Here is a 15160-nt window from a genome sequence, read left to right on the forward strand (position 1 = left end):
AGAAATTCTGGCGTTGAGTTTTAATATTAATCACAGAAGTTTGGTGAGATTCCAGAGCTTGAGGCCTAAAGTCTGGTAAAATTGGCGGGTGGGGGGGTGATCATGAGGCCAGATGTGAAAGAACATAATCTTAGCAATGCTGTACGCCGGAGAACGTATCAAAAAAGCAGAGAAAAAAGTTCTTAATCTTGTTCCGAGGTTGACATTTTTATTTTGCATCAGAGTAGCTTAGATGTGGCAATCATTCACAGTCACTTTTAAATAATGAAAGGGAATTTTGCTTGAGCTTAATTTTGAGACAATAAGACCATTTAAAGAAGTAATTGTGAGAGCCCTAGCTGAGATGTATGTATCATTGTTAGATGCAGGTGAGGTGCCGGATGATTGAAGGGTGGCTAATGTTATGCCTCTATTTAAGAAGGTCTGCAAGGAAAAGCCTGGGAACTATAGACCAGTGAACCTAACATTTGCAGTAGGTAAGTTAGTGGAGAGGATTCTGTGGGATAAGATGTAAATGCATTTGGATAGATGTGCTGAATAGTGAAAGTAAGCATGGTTTTGTACATGGAAGTTTGTATCTTATGAACTTGATTGAGTTTTTTGAAGAGATAACCAAAAACGTTGTCTGTGTGGACTTCAGCAGAGTCTTTGATATGTGGTTCCACATGGTCGGCTGCTCTGGAAGGTTAGATTGCATTTGAGATTCAGGGAAAGCTAGCAAATTGGATGCAGAATTGGCTTCATGGAAGGAATCAAAGATAGTGGTGGAAGGGCGTTTTATGGTCTTGTGACGAGTAGTGTGGCTCAGAGATTGGTGCTGAGCCCATTGTAGTTTGTGTATATATCAACAATTTAGGTGAGAATATATAAGGCATGATTAGTAAGTTTGCAGATGACACTAAAGTGGGTGGTATCATAGATAGTGAAAATGGTTATCAAAAATTACAACAGGGTCTTGATCAGCTGGGCAGGCCGGCTGAGAGATAGCTAACGGAGTTTAATGCAGATAAGTGCAAGGTGTTGCATTTTGGGAAGTTAAACCAGGGCATGGCATTCACAATGAATGATCAGGCCATGGAGAGCTTTGTAGAACTGTGTAAATACATAGTTCTCTGAAAGTGGTGTCACTGCTAGATAGGGTGGTAAAGAATGATTTTGGTACATTTGCCTTGATCAGTCAGAGTATTGAGTATAGAAGTTGGGATATTATGTTACAGTTGTACAAGATGTTGGTGGGTTAACACTTGGAGTATTGTGTTCAGGAAATATGTCATTAAGCTGGAAAGAGTGCAGGGAAGATATTGCCAGGACTTGAGGGACTGAACAATTGAGAGGTTGGTCAGGCTAGGACTTTATTCCATGGCGTGCTGGAGGCTGAGGCATGATCTTATACAAGTGTATATAAAATCATGAGGAAAATAGATAGGGTGATTGCACAGAGTCTTTTAACCACTGTAGATGGATTTTTAAAAAAGGGTGTGTTTAATGTGAGAGGGGCAAGATTTAATATGAATGAGGGGCAACTTTTTTGCTCAGAGGATGGTGGGTAAATGGAATGACCTGCCAGAGGAGATGGTTGAGGCAGATCTTACAATAATATTCAAAAGAAACTTGTGCAGGTACATGGATAGCAAATGTTTAGAAGGATATGGACCAAATGCAGGCAACTGTGACTAGCATTAATGGGGCAGCATGGGCATATTGGGCTGAAGGGCCTGTTTCCATACTGTATGACCCTAAGATGTTTGATGCTTTAGCAGCAGTGGGTGGAGGTGGCTCCAATGGCACAAAGTGGGCAGTCCTATTTTAACCTGGGTTAGTGGCTGGGATTATAATTGATTTACAAGGGAAAAAAGCAACAAAAAAATGGTTTTGACCTTTGCAATGTTTAATCGGAGGAAACCTTGGCTCAACCAGGTCCTCGTGTTCAACACAGGATCTGGAGGATAAAGGGTGGCTGGGGAATAAAGTATTATGAAAACATTTGTGATGTAATCTATTAATTAAGCATTGATTGTTACGGCTCTGCTTTTCAACTGTTTTGGGTATCTCAACCTCTGACAGGAAAACATTTCCTAAATGTATATTTAGGTGACATGGCTGCAACAGCAAGTAGCGAAAAGACGCCAGAAACGCTCATTTTTCATTCCATCAGATCCATTGTATCATAAGCAGTGGTACTTGGTAAGTTTGGGTACTCTTGGAAAAAGGTAACTAAGCATATTTTTAAATGTTCTGGTTTTGGTTTTGGCCCAGTCATAAGTGCATTGAGGTTAGTGATAAAATGATTTATTTTTATTTTTTGAAATTTCCAGGTATGATTTGATTTTTGTGGCACCAATAATTATAATTAATTTTGAGTTGTAAGTGCATTAATGGAGCCAGAAAAAGTTGTCACTGGGATGTTGAACATTGGGGCTGAAGAGGGTTGCACAAATTCATCTTTGGTGCTCTATACACATTTTTTGAAACCTTAAGTTGCACTGTAAATTATCATCAATAAACATATGCAATGTCCTCTCCAGTTAGCTTCTTGGATAATGAGACTAATGTAGTGGCCTGGCGGAGGCCAGAGAAAAGGCTGGACGCCAGGCAGGTTTAGCAAAAGGTCTTTATTTGGCTGTGAGCTCCTACTCACAGCGAAGTCCACCTAGGGATAAACCACACCTCCCAACGGGCTGTCCTTTAACCCCTTAAGCCTGTCCGTCAAGTGACGAGGGGGCTGACCCAAGGAGTGGCCTGATCCCCAGGGACCCCCACACTAATACATATAGTTCTTTCTATTTTAGCTTTGCATCTGACAGCAAGGATGTGAGGCTGGAAGATGCATGACTAAGAATGAGAAATATAGTTTAAAAATTCAAATACATTATTGCAATACTTATGAAGGCAATTTTGGCATGGGAATGCTTTTTCAATTTGCAACAGCTTTCACTTGAATGGTTTCTACGTAGCAAATAAATGACACAATTTTGGCTAAATTAAATTCGGCAGTAAAAATATTTTGAGGAACGATTCCAATCAATTTGTCAGTAATTGAGTCTCTGGATCGTGTTTTATTTTTACTCCTAAGGAAACACTGAAACACTAGTTATGTAGAAAATAATTTTAGGTACTAAACATGGGCACTAATACACATTGAACATCTATATACTAAAACACTTTTGTTTGTTTGTTCCTGAACTACAACCAAAAAGGTACACGATAGCGTGACAATTTTAGGCCCACCTTACTCACCGCCGTCCCTTTGGTGCTAATGGAAGAAGTTTCATTGAAATCAGTGTTATATTTTAAAAGTTATTCACATTTAAAAGTTTAAATCTATCTCCTAGGGAGGGAGGGGGAGAGAGGGAAGATAAGGTGGGTTGAGGGGGATGGAGTGGGGGGGAGGAGGAGGGAGGGGAGGGTGGGGGGGAGGAGGGGTGGGGGGAGGGGAGGGGAAGAGGGAGGGGGAAGGAGGGTGGGGGGGAGGGGAAGAGGGGGAAGGAAGGAGAGGGGGAAGGAGAGAGGGGGAAGGAGGGAGGGGGAGAGGAAGGGAGGAAGGAGGATAAGGGGGGTGGAGGAGGAGGGAGGATCAGGGGGGTTGAGGGGGATGGAGTGGAGAGGGAAGGGGGAGGGGGGGGAGGAGGAGGAGAGGGTGTTGCACCAATGCAGGAGAGGTTTGGGCCCAACGGGTCCACTTGGTCTCGTAGGTTCTGAAATTCTATTCCACTATTGCACCTATTGTCTATTGTCTATTGTCAATAGAAACATATTTCAAGAGTTCAATATGCACATTACCACTTGATACAAAAGCTAATTTCTACTTGTGTCCTTTAATCTCTGCCAGTATAACCATTCTGGTGACTAATTTTCTTTACAATCTTGGAAGCTGAGAAACTGAGAAATCATCATCATTGGTCCAAAAACGCTCACCAAATGCACCCAAAACTTCATCCTCAACATTGATGGTCTCCCAGTATCCACCTCCCCTCACATCCGGAATCTTGGAATCATCTTTGATCAAACCCTCTCCTTCGACAAACACATCAAACACATCACAAAGACAGCCTTCTTCCACCTCAAAACCATTGCCCGTCTCCGTCCATCCCTCTCCTCCACAGCTGCAGAAACCCTCATCCACGCCTTCATCACCTCCCGTCTGGAATACTGCAACAGCCTCAAAAATCATCAGTAAACTTCAATACATTCAAAACTCCGCTGCCCGTCTACTCACCCACACCCCGATCCGTGACCATATCACCCCCGTCCTTTACAAACTCCACTGGCTCCCCATCCCCCAGAGAATCCAGTACAAAATCCTCCTCATAACCTACAAAGCCCTCCATAACCTGGCCCCATCCTACCTGACCGACCTCCTCCACAGGCACACTCCCACCTGCACCCTCCGCTCTGCTGCTGCCAATCTCCTATCCCCCCACATCCGGACCAAACTCAGATCCTGGGGGGACAGGGCTTTCTCCATCGCTGCTCCCACCCTATGGAACTCACTACCCCAAACCGTTAGAGACTCCTCCACACTCACCACATTCAAAACATCACTGAAGTCTCACCTGTTCAGTACTGCCTTCAACCACTGAAGGTCACCTCACCTTCTGTCTCCTTTCTCTGTTCGTTTACTTATTTACTTATTTATCTATTTATTCATTTCCCTATGTTCTCTAAATCCCTGTAAAGCGTCTTTGAGTATATGAAAAGCGCTATATAAATGTAATGCATTATTATTATTATTATTAAAAGACTAGGATAGTCTGTTAGCCCAATTACAGTCCAAATGTATTTGTATAAAATTTGATGGACTGGATGTCTAAGCTAAATGCATAGTAACGTATCTACAATGTCATTCAATGTAACAGAGGCAGAAAACTTTGTTTTGGATGTACTTGAATTCTTGTTAGTGTACACTTAAGTATGAATGTCTGGTTTTGGTGCACTCTGAGTTCTACAGCGATAAGAGATGAACAGAACAGAAATGCTGAACATTTTTTATACTTCAGACCCTTTTTTCTGTTCCACCCCCCCCATCAACCCTTTGTCTTTTTTTCCCTACAACAATGACACTAAGTATTAAAATACCATTGGAATCTTTCCCTATGGTGTAACTGCAAGTTCACAGTAGAACTTTTTGTTTGCTATTAGTTTGTTACCTTCAAGCAGATAATTGAGTGAAGTGCACTCCATAGTTTAACACTAACATATTCAAGCTGTAAGAACATTTCTTCCAGATAGGTACGTGGCTACTGTTTGGCAGAGTACTCAGTTGCTAGGAAAATCAAATGATGAGCCATTTCTTTCACCACAAAACAATTTGCATGAGAAATGTGTTTGTTTACATTGTTGATGCATAATGAAATTCTACCAAATTAATTACATTATTAGGCAGGAGCACAGGAAGGCAAATGAGAGCAGTTGTTATTGTGTAAGTCCACATATGGTGTGAGACATTACCTTCTACATATACAATAGTGAATTGATTGGTCTTTGATTTGTATTATTTGTAGATTTTGCAACATAGTTAATAATTGTGTTCCGTCTTATTTAGAACAATAAAATACCTAATGACCTGAATGTTCTGTCGGCCTGGAAGCGTGGTTATACAGGCAAGGGGATTGTCATCACGATACTGGATGATGGAATAGAGAAGAACCACCCAGATTTGGCTGCAAACTATGTAAGATCAATTGAGAAATCTTCTGAATATTCACCTGTGGTTAATATTGACCCTCGGAAAGGAACGAGTAAAAGCAGTGATCAAAGTTTTCACTGTGTGTGACATATCGCTTGCAGTTGTATTAGGAAATCTTGATTTTGAAACACCTTTTTGTGCAAACAAAATAATTTCTTGGCAATCACTTTACCCATTTTATGGCAATCAAATTTACCCATTTAAAATTTGCTTGGAAATGTCAGTTGCTGATTTGACTATCTTTGTGCTTTAGCATTTATTTTGATTCTGCTGCCAGCTCGGTCTTTCTTATTTAATTAACGAATAGGAAACATTTTGATTTGCTTCATGGGTCTGTGGAATGCTGAGTGGGAAAATTAGGTCACCCGGACTCATTGGGTCATCTGCTGTCTTGTAATTTCTGCTGGTGGTATGTTTACTTTGTGGTTCTAATTAAGCTTATTTATGATGGCTATGAAGGCAACATGTTTTTTTCCAGTTACCTTATAGAGATTGTGATAATGCAAAGAGCACCTGGTGGATTTGTTAGACTCTAGCAAGGAGCCTTCTTTCTCTCCCTCCCTCCCCCCCTCCCCCCTCAGCATTTGTGTAGTTTACTAATAACTAGGAAGTTAGAATTTTGCATTAGTAATAGCAAAATTGTTATCTTCTGTTCAATCAAATCGTTATTTGATTGCAGGATCCTAATGCAAGCTTTGATATAAATGACAATGACCCAGATCCTCAACCAAGATACAACTATAATGATGAAAATCGGTGAGATTCTTTGCTTTGGTTGCTTTTTAACTGAACAAGCAATAAATACACATGTTGTCCAGTAGCTGCTCAGTTAGGTATATTTGTAATGATGGTTGCTTGGTTGTTCACATTTACTAAATGCAAAGAGATTCAATTACATCCCAATTTGAAGTCATAGTAATGCAACATGGAAACAGCTGAAGGGCGGGGACTCATCTATACTAATTTCATCTTCCAGTACTCTGGACATTGGCCTGTAGCCTATGCGTAGGCAATTTCAAGTGCTTGTATCGATACCTCTTAAATACCTCTAATGACTCAGCTTCCATCACTCTTTCTACCTGGTAGAAAAAAGTGAGGGAAAAGGATGGGGCAAGCGCTGGCAAGTGATGGGTGGATCCGGATGGTGGGGTTGAGTGAGATCGGGGGGTGGTGGGGTGGGGGGGGAGGGTGGAGATCAATGGAGGAGACAAATGGGTGCAATTGATGGAGTCTGATAAGAAAGGATGATGGGAGAGAAATGTAGAACCAATGGAAGGGTGGTGATGGAAGACATTTGTTGATGAGTTGGTAGAGGACAGACAGGTCAGTATGGGAAGAGGAACTGAGGTATCTCCATCCTGTGTCACCATTTCTAGTATTGTGATATGATCCTAGTAGCTGTGTGGCCCAGGCAATATTTATAATCCATACCTGTCACTTTTGACATATTGTATTTTTAAGTTGGCATCCAACGAGGATTTTTACTGCTTATGGTGGAAGATAGCTAACAGTGTTTATTTTGTAATTGTACTGACAAACCTTGACTGCTTTGGGTATGCTCACTTGAGCACTGTCTTGATTTGTAATTTTGTAGTTTATTGTCATAAACTTTGCAGACAACAGCCAGCAGATGGCATTAGTAGACAAATTATTTTTGTCGCAATTGTACAAAAATGTCCAATGTCCTTTTGGTGTATAAACATATTTAAAAGTTATATTGATTTCATATGAGTAAGACACAATTTTTCGTAACGGATACACAAGTACTATCCTAAAGTGGAGCTTAGTAATATGGGTTCCTAATGCTGTGACAACTCTTATTTGTGACAACTCTTGGGGGGGGAGGACATCATGTTAGATCATTTAATATTTTTTGATAAAATATACAGAAATAATGCAATCTCTTTTCAGTTATCTCTCACACCCAGAGAGTTGTAAATCTGTGGAATTCTCTGCCACAGAAGGCAGTGGAGGCCAATTCACTGGATGTGTTCAAGCGAGAGTTAGAGCTAAGGGCTAAGGGAGTCAAGTTATGGGGAAAAAGCTGGAATGGGGTACTGATTTTGGATGATCAGCCATGATCATATTGAATGGCGGTGCTGGCTCAGAGGGCCGAATGGCCTACTCCTGCACCTATTTTCTATGCTTCTCTGTTTCTATGTTATCAATTTGGGGATAAGTACTGTTATAATCTGCATACTTCAGATAGCATTCTTCATTCAAACTAGATGCAATTTCAAAATGTTCAAACCCTGATGCTTTTTAAAGAGGGGTTAAGCATTTCTACCAAATGATAGCTCAAGGAATATCCTTTTTACTGTCACGCGTAACCTCTCGGCTCCACAGCAGTGATTCTCAAGTTATTTGGTGGGTCACTTTTTTTAGTTGTTAACTCCACCCCACTCACACTTTCCACTTAATGTTTTGAACAGCATGTCACACGAGCCACGGCAGTCAGTCCACAGATGGAGGATGATTGCAAATTTAGATTCATGAGGTTGTTGGTGTATGTTCAAGTCCTAACATGTAATTATCCTATGCTGTTTAACAGACACGGGACACGATGTGCTGGGGAAGTGGCTGCAGTAGCAAATAATCTCTGTGGAGTTGGAGTAGCATTCAATGCCAAAATTGGTGGTAAAATTTATTTTTTTGTTATAATATGGCATCTTATGCTCTAGTATTTGTGCTGAAAAACTGACTATATGATAGCATAATGATAAAGTTGATGGATTATTATTCCATGGTCAAGAATTTGAATCTTATTTGTTGGAGGGGGATTTTAAATTCTGGTGATTAAACAAATCTGGCATTGGTCTTGTGAATGGTAGTCATTAATTTTTTTTAAGACCTGTCTGATCTGTGATTGTAAGTCACCCATCCTTGCCCACTCTAGTACAAAAAAAGACAAAGTGCTGGATTAACTTGGAGTTCAGGCAGCATCTCTGGAGAAGACGGATAGGTGATGTTTCTGGCCTGGACCTAAATGTCACTATCCACGTTCTCCAGAGAGCTGCCTGACCTGCTGAGTTACTCCAATGCTTTGTCTTCATTTGTAAGCCAGCATTTGCGGTTCTTTGTATCTTCCACTCGAGTACATGTGTGACTTGGTTCTCAGTTTGGTGACATTTGGCTAATTACCAACAACATCATCCAACATATAAAGAGGGAGAAGATTAGACTTTATTACCTTCCATCACAATGAGGCATGTGAGCCGCTGTGGTGGATGTTTATGTTAACTTTTATTTTATGCGGCTGTGCGTCTTGTTGCTTTTCACTTGGTATGACTGCATGGTAACTCAAATTTCACTGTACCTTAATTGATACATGTGACAATAAACTGATCTTGAAACCTTGAAAAGAGATAATCAAATTTATAAAATGTAGACCTTTTGTGCTTGGGTGCATTTTATGAATTTTTATTTACTGAAATATTTTGATGTCCCTTCTTATAGACAATAGACAATAGACAATAGGTGCAGGAGTAGGCCATTCAGCCCTTCGAGCCAGCACCGCCATTCAATGCGATCATGGCTGATCACTCTCAATCAGTACCCCGTTCCTGCCTTCTCCCCATACCCCCTCACTCCGCTATCCTTAAGAGCTCTATCCAGCTCTCTCTTGAAAGCATCCAACGAACTGGCCTCCACTGCCTTCTGAGGCAGAGAATTCCACACCTTCACCACTCTCTGACTGAAAAAGTTCTTCCTCATCTCCGTTCTAAATGGCCTACCCCTTATTCTTAAACTGTGGCCCCTTGTTCTGGACTCCCCCAACATTGGGAACATGTTTCCTGCCTCTAATGTGTCCAATCCCCTAATTATCCTATATGTTTCAATAAGATCCCCCCTCATCCTTCTAAATTCCAGTGTATACAAGCCCAATCGCTCCAGCCTTTCAACATACGACAGTCCCGCCATTCCGGGAATTAACCTAGTGAACCTACGCTGCACGCCCTCCATAGCAAGAATATCCTTCCTCAAATTTGGAGACCAAAACTGCACACAGTACTCCAGGTGCGGTCTCACCAGGGCCCGGTACAACTGTAGAAGGACCTCTTTGCTCCTATACTCAACTCCTCTTGTTACGAAGGCCAACATTCCATTGGCTTTCTTCACTGCCTGCTGTACCTGCATGCTTCCTTTCATTGACTGATGCACTAGGACACCCAGATCTCGTTGAACTCCCCCTCCTCCTAACTTGACACCATTCAGATAATAATCTGCCTTTCTATTCTTACTTCCAAAGTGAATAACCTCACACTTATCTACATTAAACTGCATCTGCCATGTATCCGCCCACTCACACAACCTGTCCAAGTCACCCTGCAGCCTTATTGCATCTTCCTCACAATTCACACTACCCCCCAGCTTAGTATCATCTGCAAATTTGCTAATGGTACTTTTAATCCCTTCGTCTAAGTCATTAATGTATATCGTAAATAGCTGGGGTCCCAGCACCGAACCCCACTGGTCACTGCCTCCCATTCCGAAAGGGACCCATTTATCCCCACTCTTTGCTTTCTGTCTGTCAACCAATTTTCGATCCATGTCAGTACCCTACCCCCAATACCATGTGCCCTAATTTTGCCCACTAATCTCCTGTGTGGGACCTTGTCGAAGGCTTTCTGAAAGTCGAGGTACACCACATCCACTGACTCTCCCTTGTCAATTTTCCTAGTTACATCCTCAAAAAATTCCAGTAGATTTGTCAAGCATGATTTCCCCTTCGTAAATCCATGCTGACTCGGAATGATCCCGTTACTGCTATCCAAATGCTCAGCAATTTCGTCTTTTATAATTGACTCCAGCATCTTCCCCACCACTGATGTCAGACTAACTGGTCTATATTTACCCGTTTTCTCTCTCCCTCCTTTCTTAAAAAGTGGGGTAACATTTGCTATCCTCCAATCCACCGGAACTGATCCTGAATCTATAGAACATTGAAAAATGATTTCCAATGCTTCCACTATTTCTAGAGCCACCTCCTTAAGTACCCTGGGATGCAGACCATCAGGCCCTGGGGATTTATCAGCCTTCAGTCCCATCAGTCTACCCAAAACCATTTCCTGCCTAATGTGGATTTCCTTCAGTTCCTCCATCACCCTAGGTTCTCCGACCCCTAGAACATTTGGGAGATTGTGTGTATCTTCCTCAGTGAAGACAGATCCAAAGTAACGGTTTAACTCGTCTGCCATTTCTTTGTTCCCCATAATAAATTCCCCTGTTTCTGTCTTCAAGGGACCCACATTTGCCTTGACTATTTTTCTCCTCTTCACGTACCTAAAAAAACTTTTGCTATCCTCCTTTATATTATTGGCTAGTTTACCCTCGTACCTCATCTTTTCTCCCCGTATTGCCTTTTTAGTTAACTTTTGTTGCTCTTTAAAAGAGTCCCAATCCTCTGTCTTCCCACTCTTCTTTGCCATGTTATACTTCCTCTCCTTAATTTTTATGCTGTCCCTGACTTCCCTTGTCAGCCACAGGTGTTTCTTACTCCCCTTAGAGTCTTTCCGCCTCTTTGGAATAAATTGATCCTGCAACCTCTGCATTATTCCCAGGAATACCTGCCATTGCTGTTCTACCGTCTTCCCTGCTAGGGCCTCCTTCCAGTCAATTTTGGCCAGCTCCTGCCTCATGCCTCCGTAATCCCCTTTGCTATACTGTAATACCGACACTTCCGATTTTCCCTTCTGCCTTTCCATTTGCAGAGTAAAACTTATCATGTTGTGATCACTGCCTCCTAATGGCTCTTTTACCTCTAGTCCCCTTATCAGATCAGGATCATTACACAACACTAAATCCAGAATTGCCTTCTCCCTGGTAGGCTCCAGTACAAGCTGTTCTAAGAATCCATCTCGAAGGCACTCTACAAACTCTCTTTCCTGGGGTCCATTTCCAACCTGATTTTCCCAGTCTACCTGCATGTTGAAATCTCCCATAACCACCGTAGCATTACATTTTTGACACGCCAATTTTATCTCCTGATTCAACTTGCACCCTATGTCGAGGCTACTGTTTGGGGGCCTATAGATAACTCCCATTAGGGTCTTTTTACCCTTACAATTTCTCATTTCTATCCATACTGATTCAACATCTCCTGATTCTATGTCACCCCTTGCAAGGGAATGAATATCATTCCTTACCATCAGAGCAACCCCACCCCCTCTGCCCACCTGTCTGTCTTTTCTATACGTTGTGTACCCCTGAATATTCAGTTCCCAGCCCTGGTCCTCTTGTAGCCATGTCTCAGTGATCCCTACAACATCATACTTGCCCATGACTAACTGAGCCTCAAGCTCATCCACTTTATTTTTTATACTACGCGCATTTAAGTACAACACTTTAACTTCTGTATTCACCTCCCCTCTCACATCGGTCACAATTGGCCCTGCCCTTAATTTCTTTTCCTCTCTAGAACTTCTGTTCCCATTCTTCCGAGATTCTTTTGCAATATCTCCTGTATTCCCTTTTTTTTACCTCATCTTCATATTCACAATTTGTCAACCCCTCCCCTCCACTACTTAGTTTAAAGCCACAGGTGTCACGCTAGCAAACCTGCCTGCCAGAATGTTTGTCCCCCTGCTGTTAAGATGTAACCTGTCCCTTTTGTACAAGTCACCCCTAGCCCAGAAGAGATCCCAGTGGTCCAGAAATCTAAATCCCTGCTCTCTGCACCAGCCCCTCAGCCATATATTCATACCCTCTATCTCTCTGTTCCTGGCCTCACCAGCACGAGGTACCGGTAGCAGTCCAGAGATAACCACCTTCGACGTCCTACTTCTCAGTGTTTTTCCCAACTCTCTAAACTCCCGCTGTAGCACCTCCTTCCTCTTCCGCCCGACGTCATTCGTGCCCACATGCACAACGACTTCAGGTTGATCGCCTTCCCTCACTAGGATTTTCTGAAGCCGGTCCGTGATGTGTTGAACCCTGGCACCAGGGAGGCAACAGACCATCCTCAAGTCCCTCCTGCTGCCACAGAATATTCTATCCGTCCCTCGGACGATGGAGTCACCGACCACTACGGCTCTTCCTGACTTCGGTCTCCCCTGTCGAGTATCCTTGCCAACAGGTCCGCCACTCGGACTGCAAACGTCTTCTGCCCCGACAGTTCCCAAGAGGGTATACCTATTTGCAATAGGCACAGCCATTGGGGTCTCCTGTAGTCCACGTCCACTCCCCCCTGAAACAGTCTCCCACCTTCGCTCGACCTGGACCCTTGGCGTGACAGCCTCACAATAGGTCCTGTCGAGGAAACTCTCGCATTCCCGGATGGCCCTGAGGTCATCCAACTGCCTCTCCAACTTCACCACACGTCCCTTGACTCAGCCCCCATCTTTTTATTGGTATCATGTAGATGTTGTGTTTTTAGTATATTTCTTGAACTTTGTCTTTTTTGTTTTATTCTCGTATTACAATCCCAATGATAGCTATCTTAACGCTTAGATTGCTATTGTTATTGTGTCTGCAGGAGTAAGGATGCTTGATGGTGAGATTACGGATGTAGTGGAGGCTCGTTCTCTGAGCCTCAACCCTCAACATATTCACATCTATAGTGCTAGCTGGGGCCCAGAAGACAATGGACAGACTGTGGAAGGTCCAGCAATGTTAGCAAGTCGGGCATTCCTTAAGGGCATTACAAATGTAAGTTGAATAGTTTTTCTAAAATTGATTATTTTAGACATAGAAAATAGGGTGCAGGAGGAGGCCATTCATTGTGATCATGGCTGATCGTCCCCAATCAATAACCCGTGCCTGCCTTTTCCCCATATTCCTTGATTCCGCTAGCCCCTAGAGCTCTATCTAACTCTCTCTTAAATCCATCCAGTGATTTGGCTTCCACTGCCCTCTGTGGCAGAGAATTCCACAAATTCACAACTCTCTGGGTGAAAAAGTTTTTTCTCACCTCAGTTTTAAATGGCCTCCCTTTTATTCTAAGACTGTGGCCCCTGGTTCTGGACTCGCCCAACATTGAATACAAGTGAATACAAGCCTAGTCTTTTCAATCTTTCCTCATATGACAGTCCCGCCATCCCAGGGATCATTCTCATGAACCTACGCTGCACTGCCTCAATTACAAGGATGTCCTTCCTCAAATTAGGAGACCAAAACTGTACACAATACTCCAGATGTGGTCTTACCAGGGCCCCATATAACTGCAGAAGAACCTCTTTACTCCTATACTGAAATCCTCTTGTTATGAAGGCCAACATTCCATTGAAGAAGGAACATCACCCGAAACATCACCCATTTCGTCTCTCCTGAGATGCTGCCTGACCCGCTGAGTTACTCCAGCATTTTGTGAATAAATGCCAACATTCCATTAGCTTTCTTCACTGCCTGCTGTACCTGCACGCCGACTTTCAGTGACTGGTGTACAAGGACACCCAGGTCTCGCTGCACCTCCCCCCTTACCTAACCTAACACCATTGAGATAATAATCTGCCTCCTTGTTAATTTTATCATCATTCATGTTAGATATATTGTGAAAATGTGTTAATCAATGAATGACAAATAATGTGCATGTACTGCAGCAGTTTAGTCATGGTGTCTAACTCAGATGATTCAGCATTTGAAATGGTGCGAGTTAGACAATAGACAATAGATAATAGACAATATAGGAGTAGGCCATTCGGCCCGCACCACCATTCAATGTGATCATGGCTGATCATTCTCAATCAGTACCCCGTTCCTGCCTTCTCCCCATAGCCCCTGACTCCGTTATCCTTAAGAGCTCTATCTAGCTCTCTCTTGAATACATTCAGAGAATTGGCCTCCACTGCCTTCTGAGGCAGAGAATTCCACAGATTCACAACTCTCTGACTGAAAAAGATTTTCCTCATCTCTGTTCTAAATGGCCTACTCCTTATTCTTAAACTGTGGCCCCTTGTTCTGGACTCCCCCAACATTGGGAACATGTTTCCTGCCTCTAACGTGTCCAACACCTTAATAATCTTATACGTTTTGATAAGATCCCCTCTCATCCTTCTAAATTCCAGAGTGTACAAGCCCAGTCGCTCCAGTCTTTCAACATACGACAGTCCCGCCATTCCGGGAATTCACCTAGTAAACCTGCGCTACACGCCCTCAGTACTCCAGGTGCGGTCTCACTAGGGCCCTGTACAACTGCAGAAGGACCTCTTTGCTCCTATACTCAACTCCTCTTGTTATGTAGACCAACATTCCATTGGCTTTCTTCACTGCCTGCTGTACCTGCATCTGGGAGATTGTTTGTATCTTCCTTTGTGAAGACAGTTCCAAAATACCGGTTCAACTGGTTTGCCATTTCCTTGTTCCCCATAATAAATTCCCCTGCTTCTGTCTTCAAGCGACCCACATTTGCCTTGACTATTTTTTTCCTCTTCATATACCTAAAAAAGCTTTTACTATTCTCCCTTATATTATTGGCTAGCTTACCCTCGTACCTCATCTTTTCTCCCCGTATTGCCTTAATCCCTTATTGAATTAATC

General features: G+C 42.7%; 1 protein-coding gene across 2 annotated transcripts in view; it reads left to right on the forward strand.

Annotated features, from left to right (window-relative positions):
* LOC144607180 (furin-like) overlaps nucleotides 1–15160 on the forward strand; it is a 33402-nt gene that overhangs the window by 3954 nt on the left and 14288 nt on the right. For both annotated transcript variants that reach the window (XM_078423850.1, XM_078423852.1), the window contains exons 3-7: nucleotides 2092–2184; nucleotides 5543–5671; nucleotides 6366–6442; nucleotides 8238–8323; nucleotides 13161–13333. In XM_078423850.1, coding sequence (XP_078279976.1) covers nucleotides 2092–2184; nucleotides 5543–5671; nucleotides 6366–6442; nucleotides 8238–8323; nucleotides 13161–13333 — 558 coding nt within the window. The remainder of the gene's footprint in view (nucleotides 1–2091; nucleotides 2185–5542; nucleotides 5672–6365; nucleotides 6443–8237; nucleotides 8324–13160; nucleotides 13334–15160) is intronic.

The sequence above is a fragment of the Rhinoraja longicauda genome, chromosome 28 (genome assembly GCF_053455715.1).
Source record: "Rhinoraja longicauda isolate Sanriku21f chromosome 28, sRhiLon1.1, whole genome shotgun sequence".
In the NCBI taxonomy this organism is placed as follows: domain Eukaryota; kingdom Metazoa; phylum Chordata; class Chondrichthyes; order Rajiformes; family Arhynchobatidae; genus Rhinoraja; species Rhinoraja longicauda.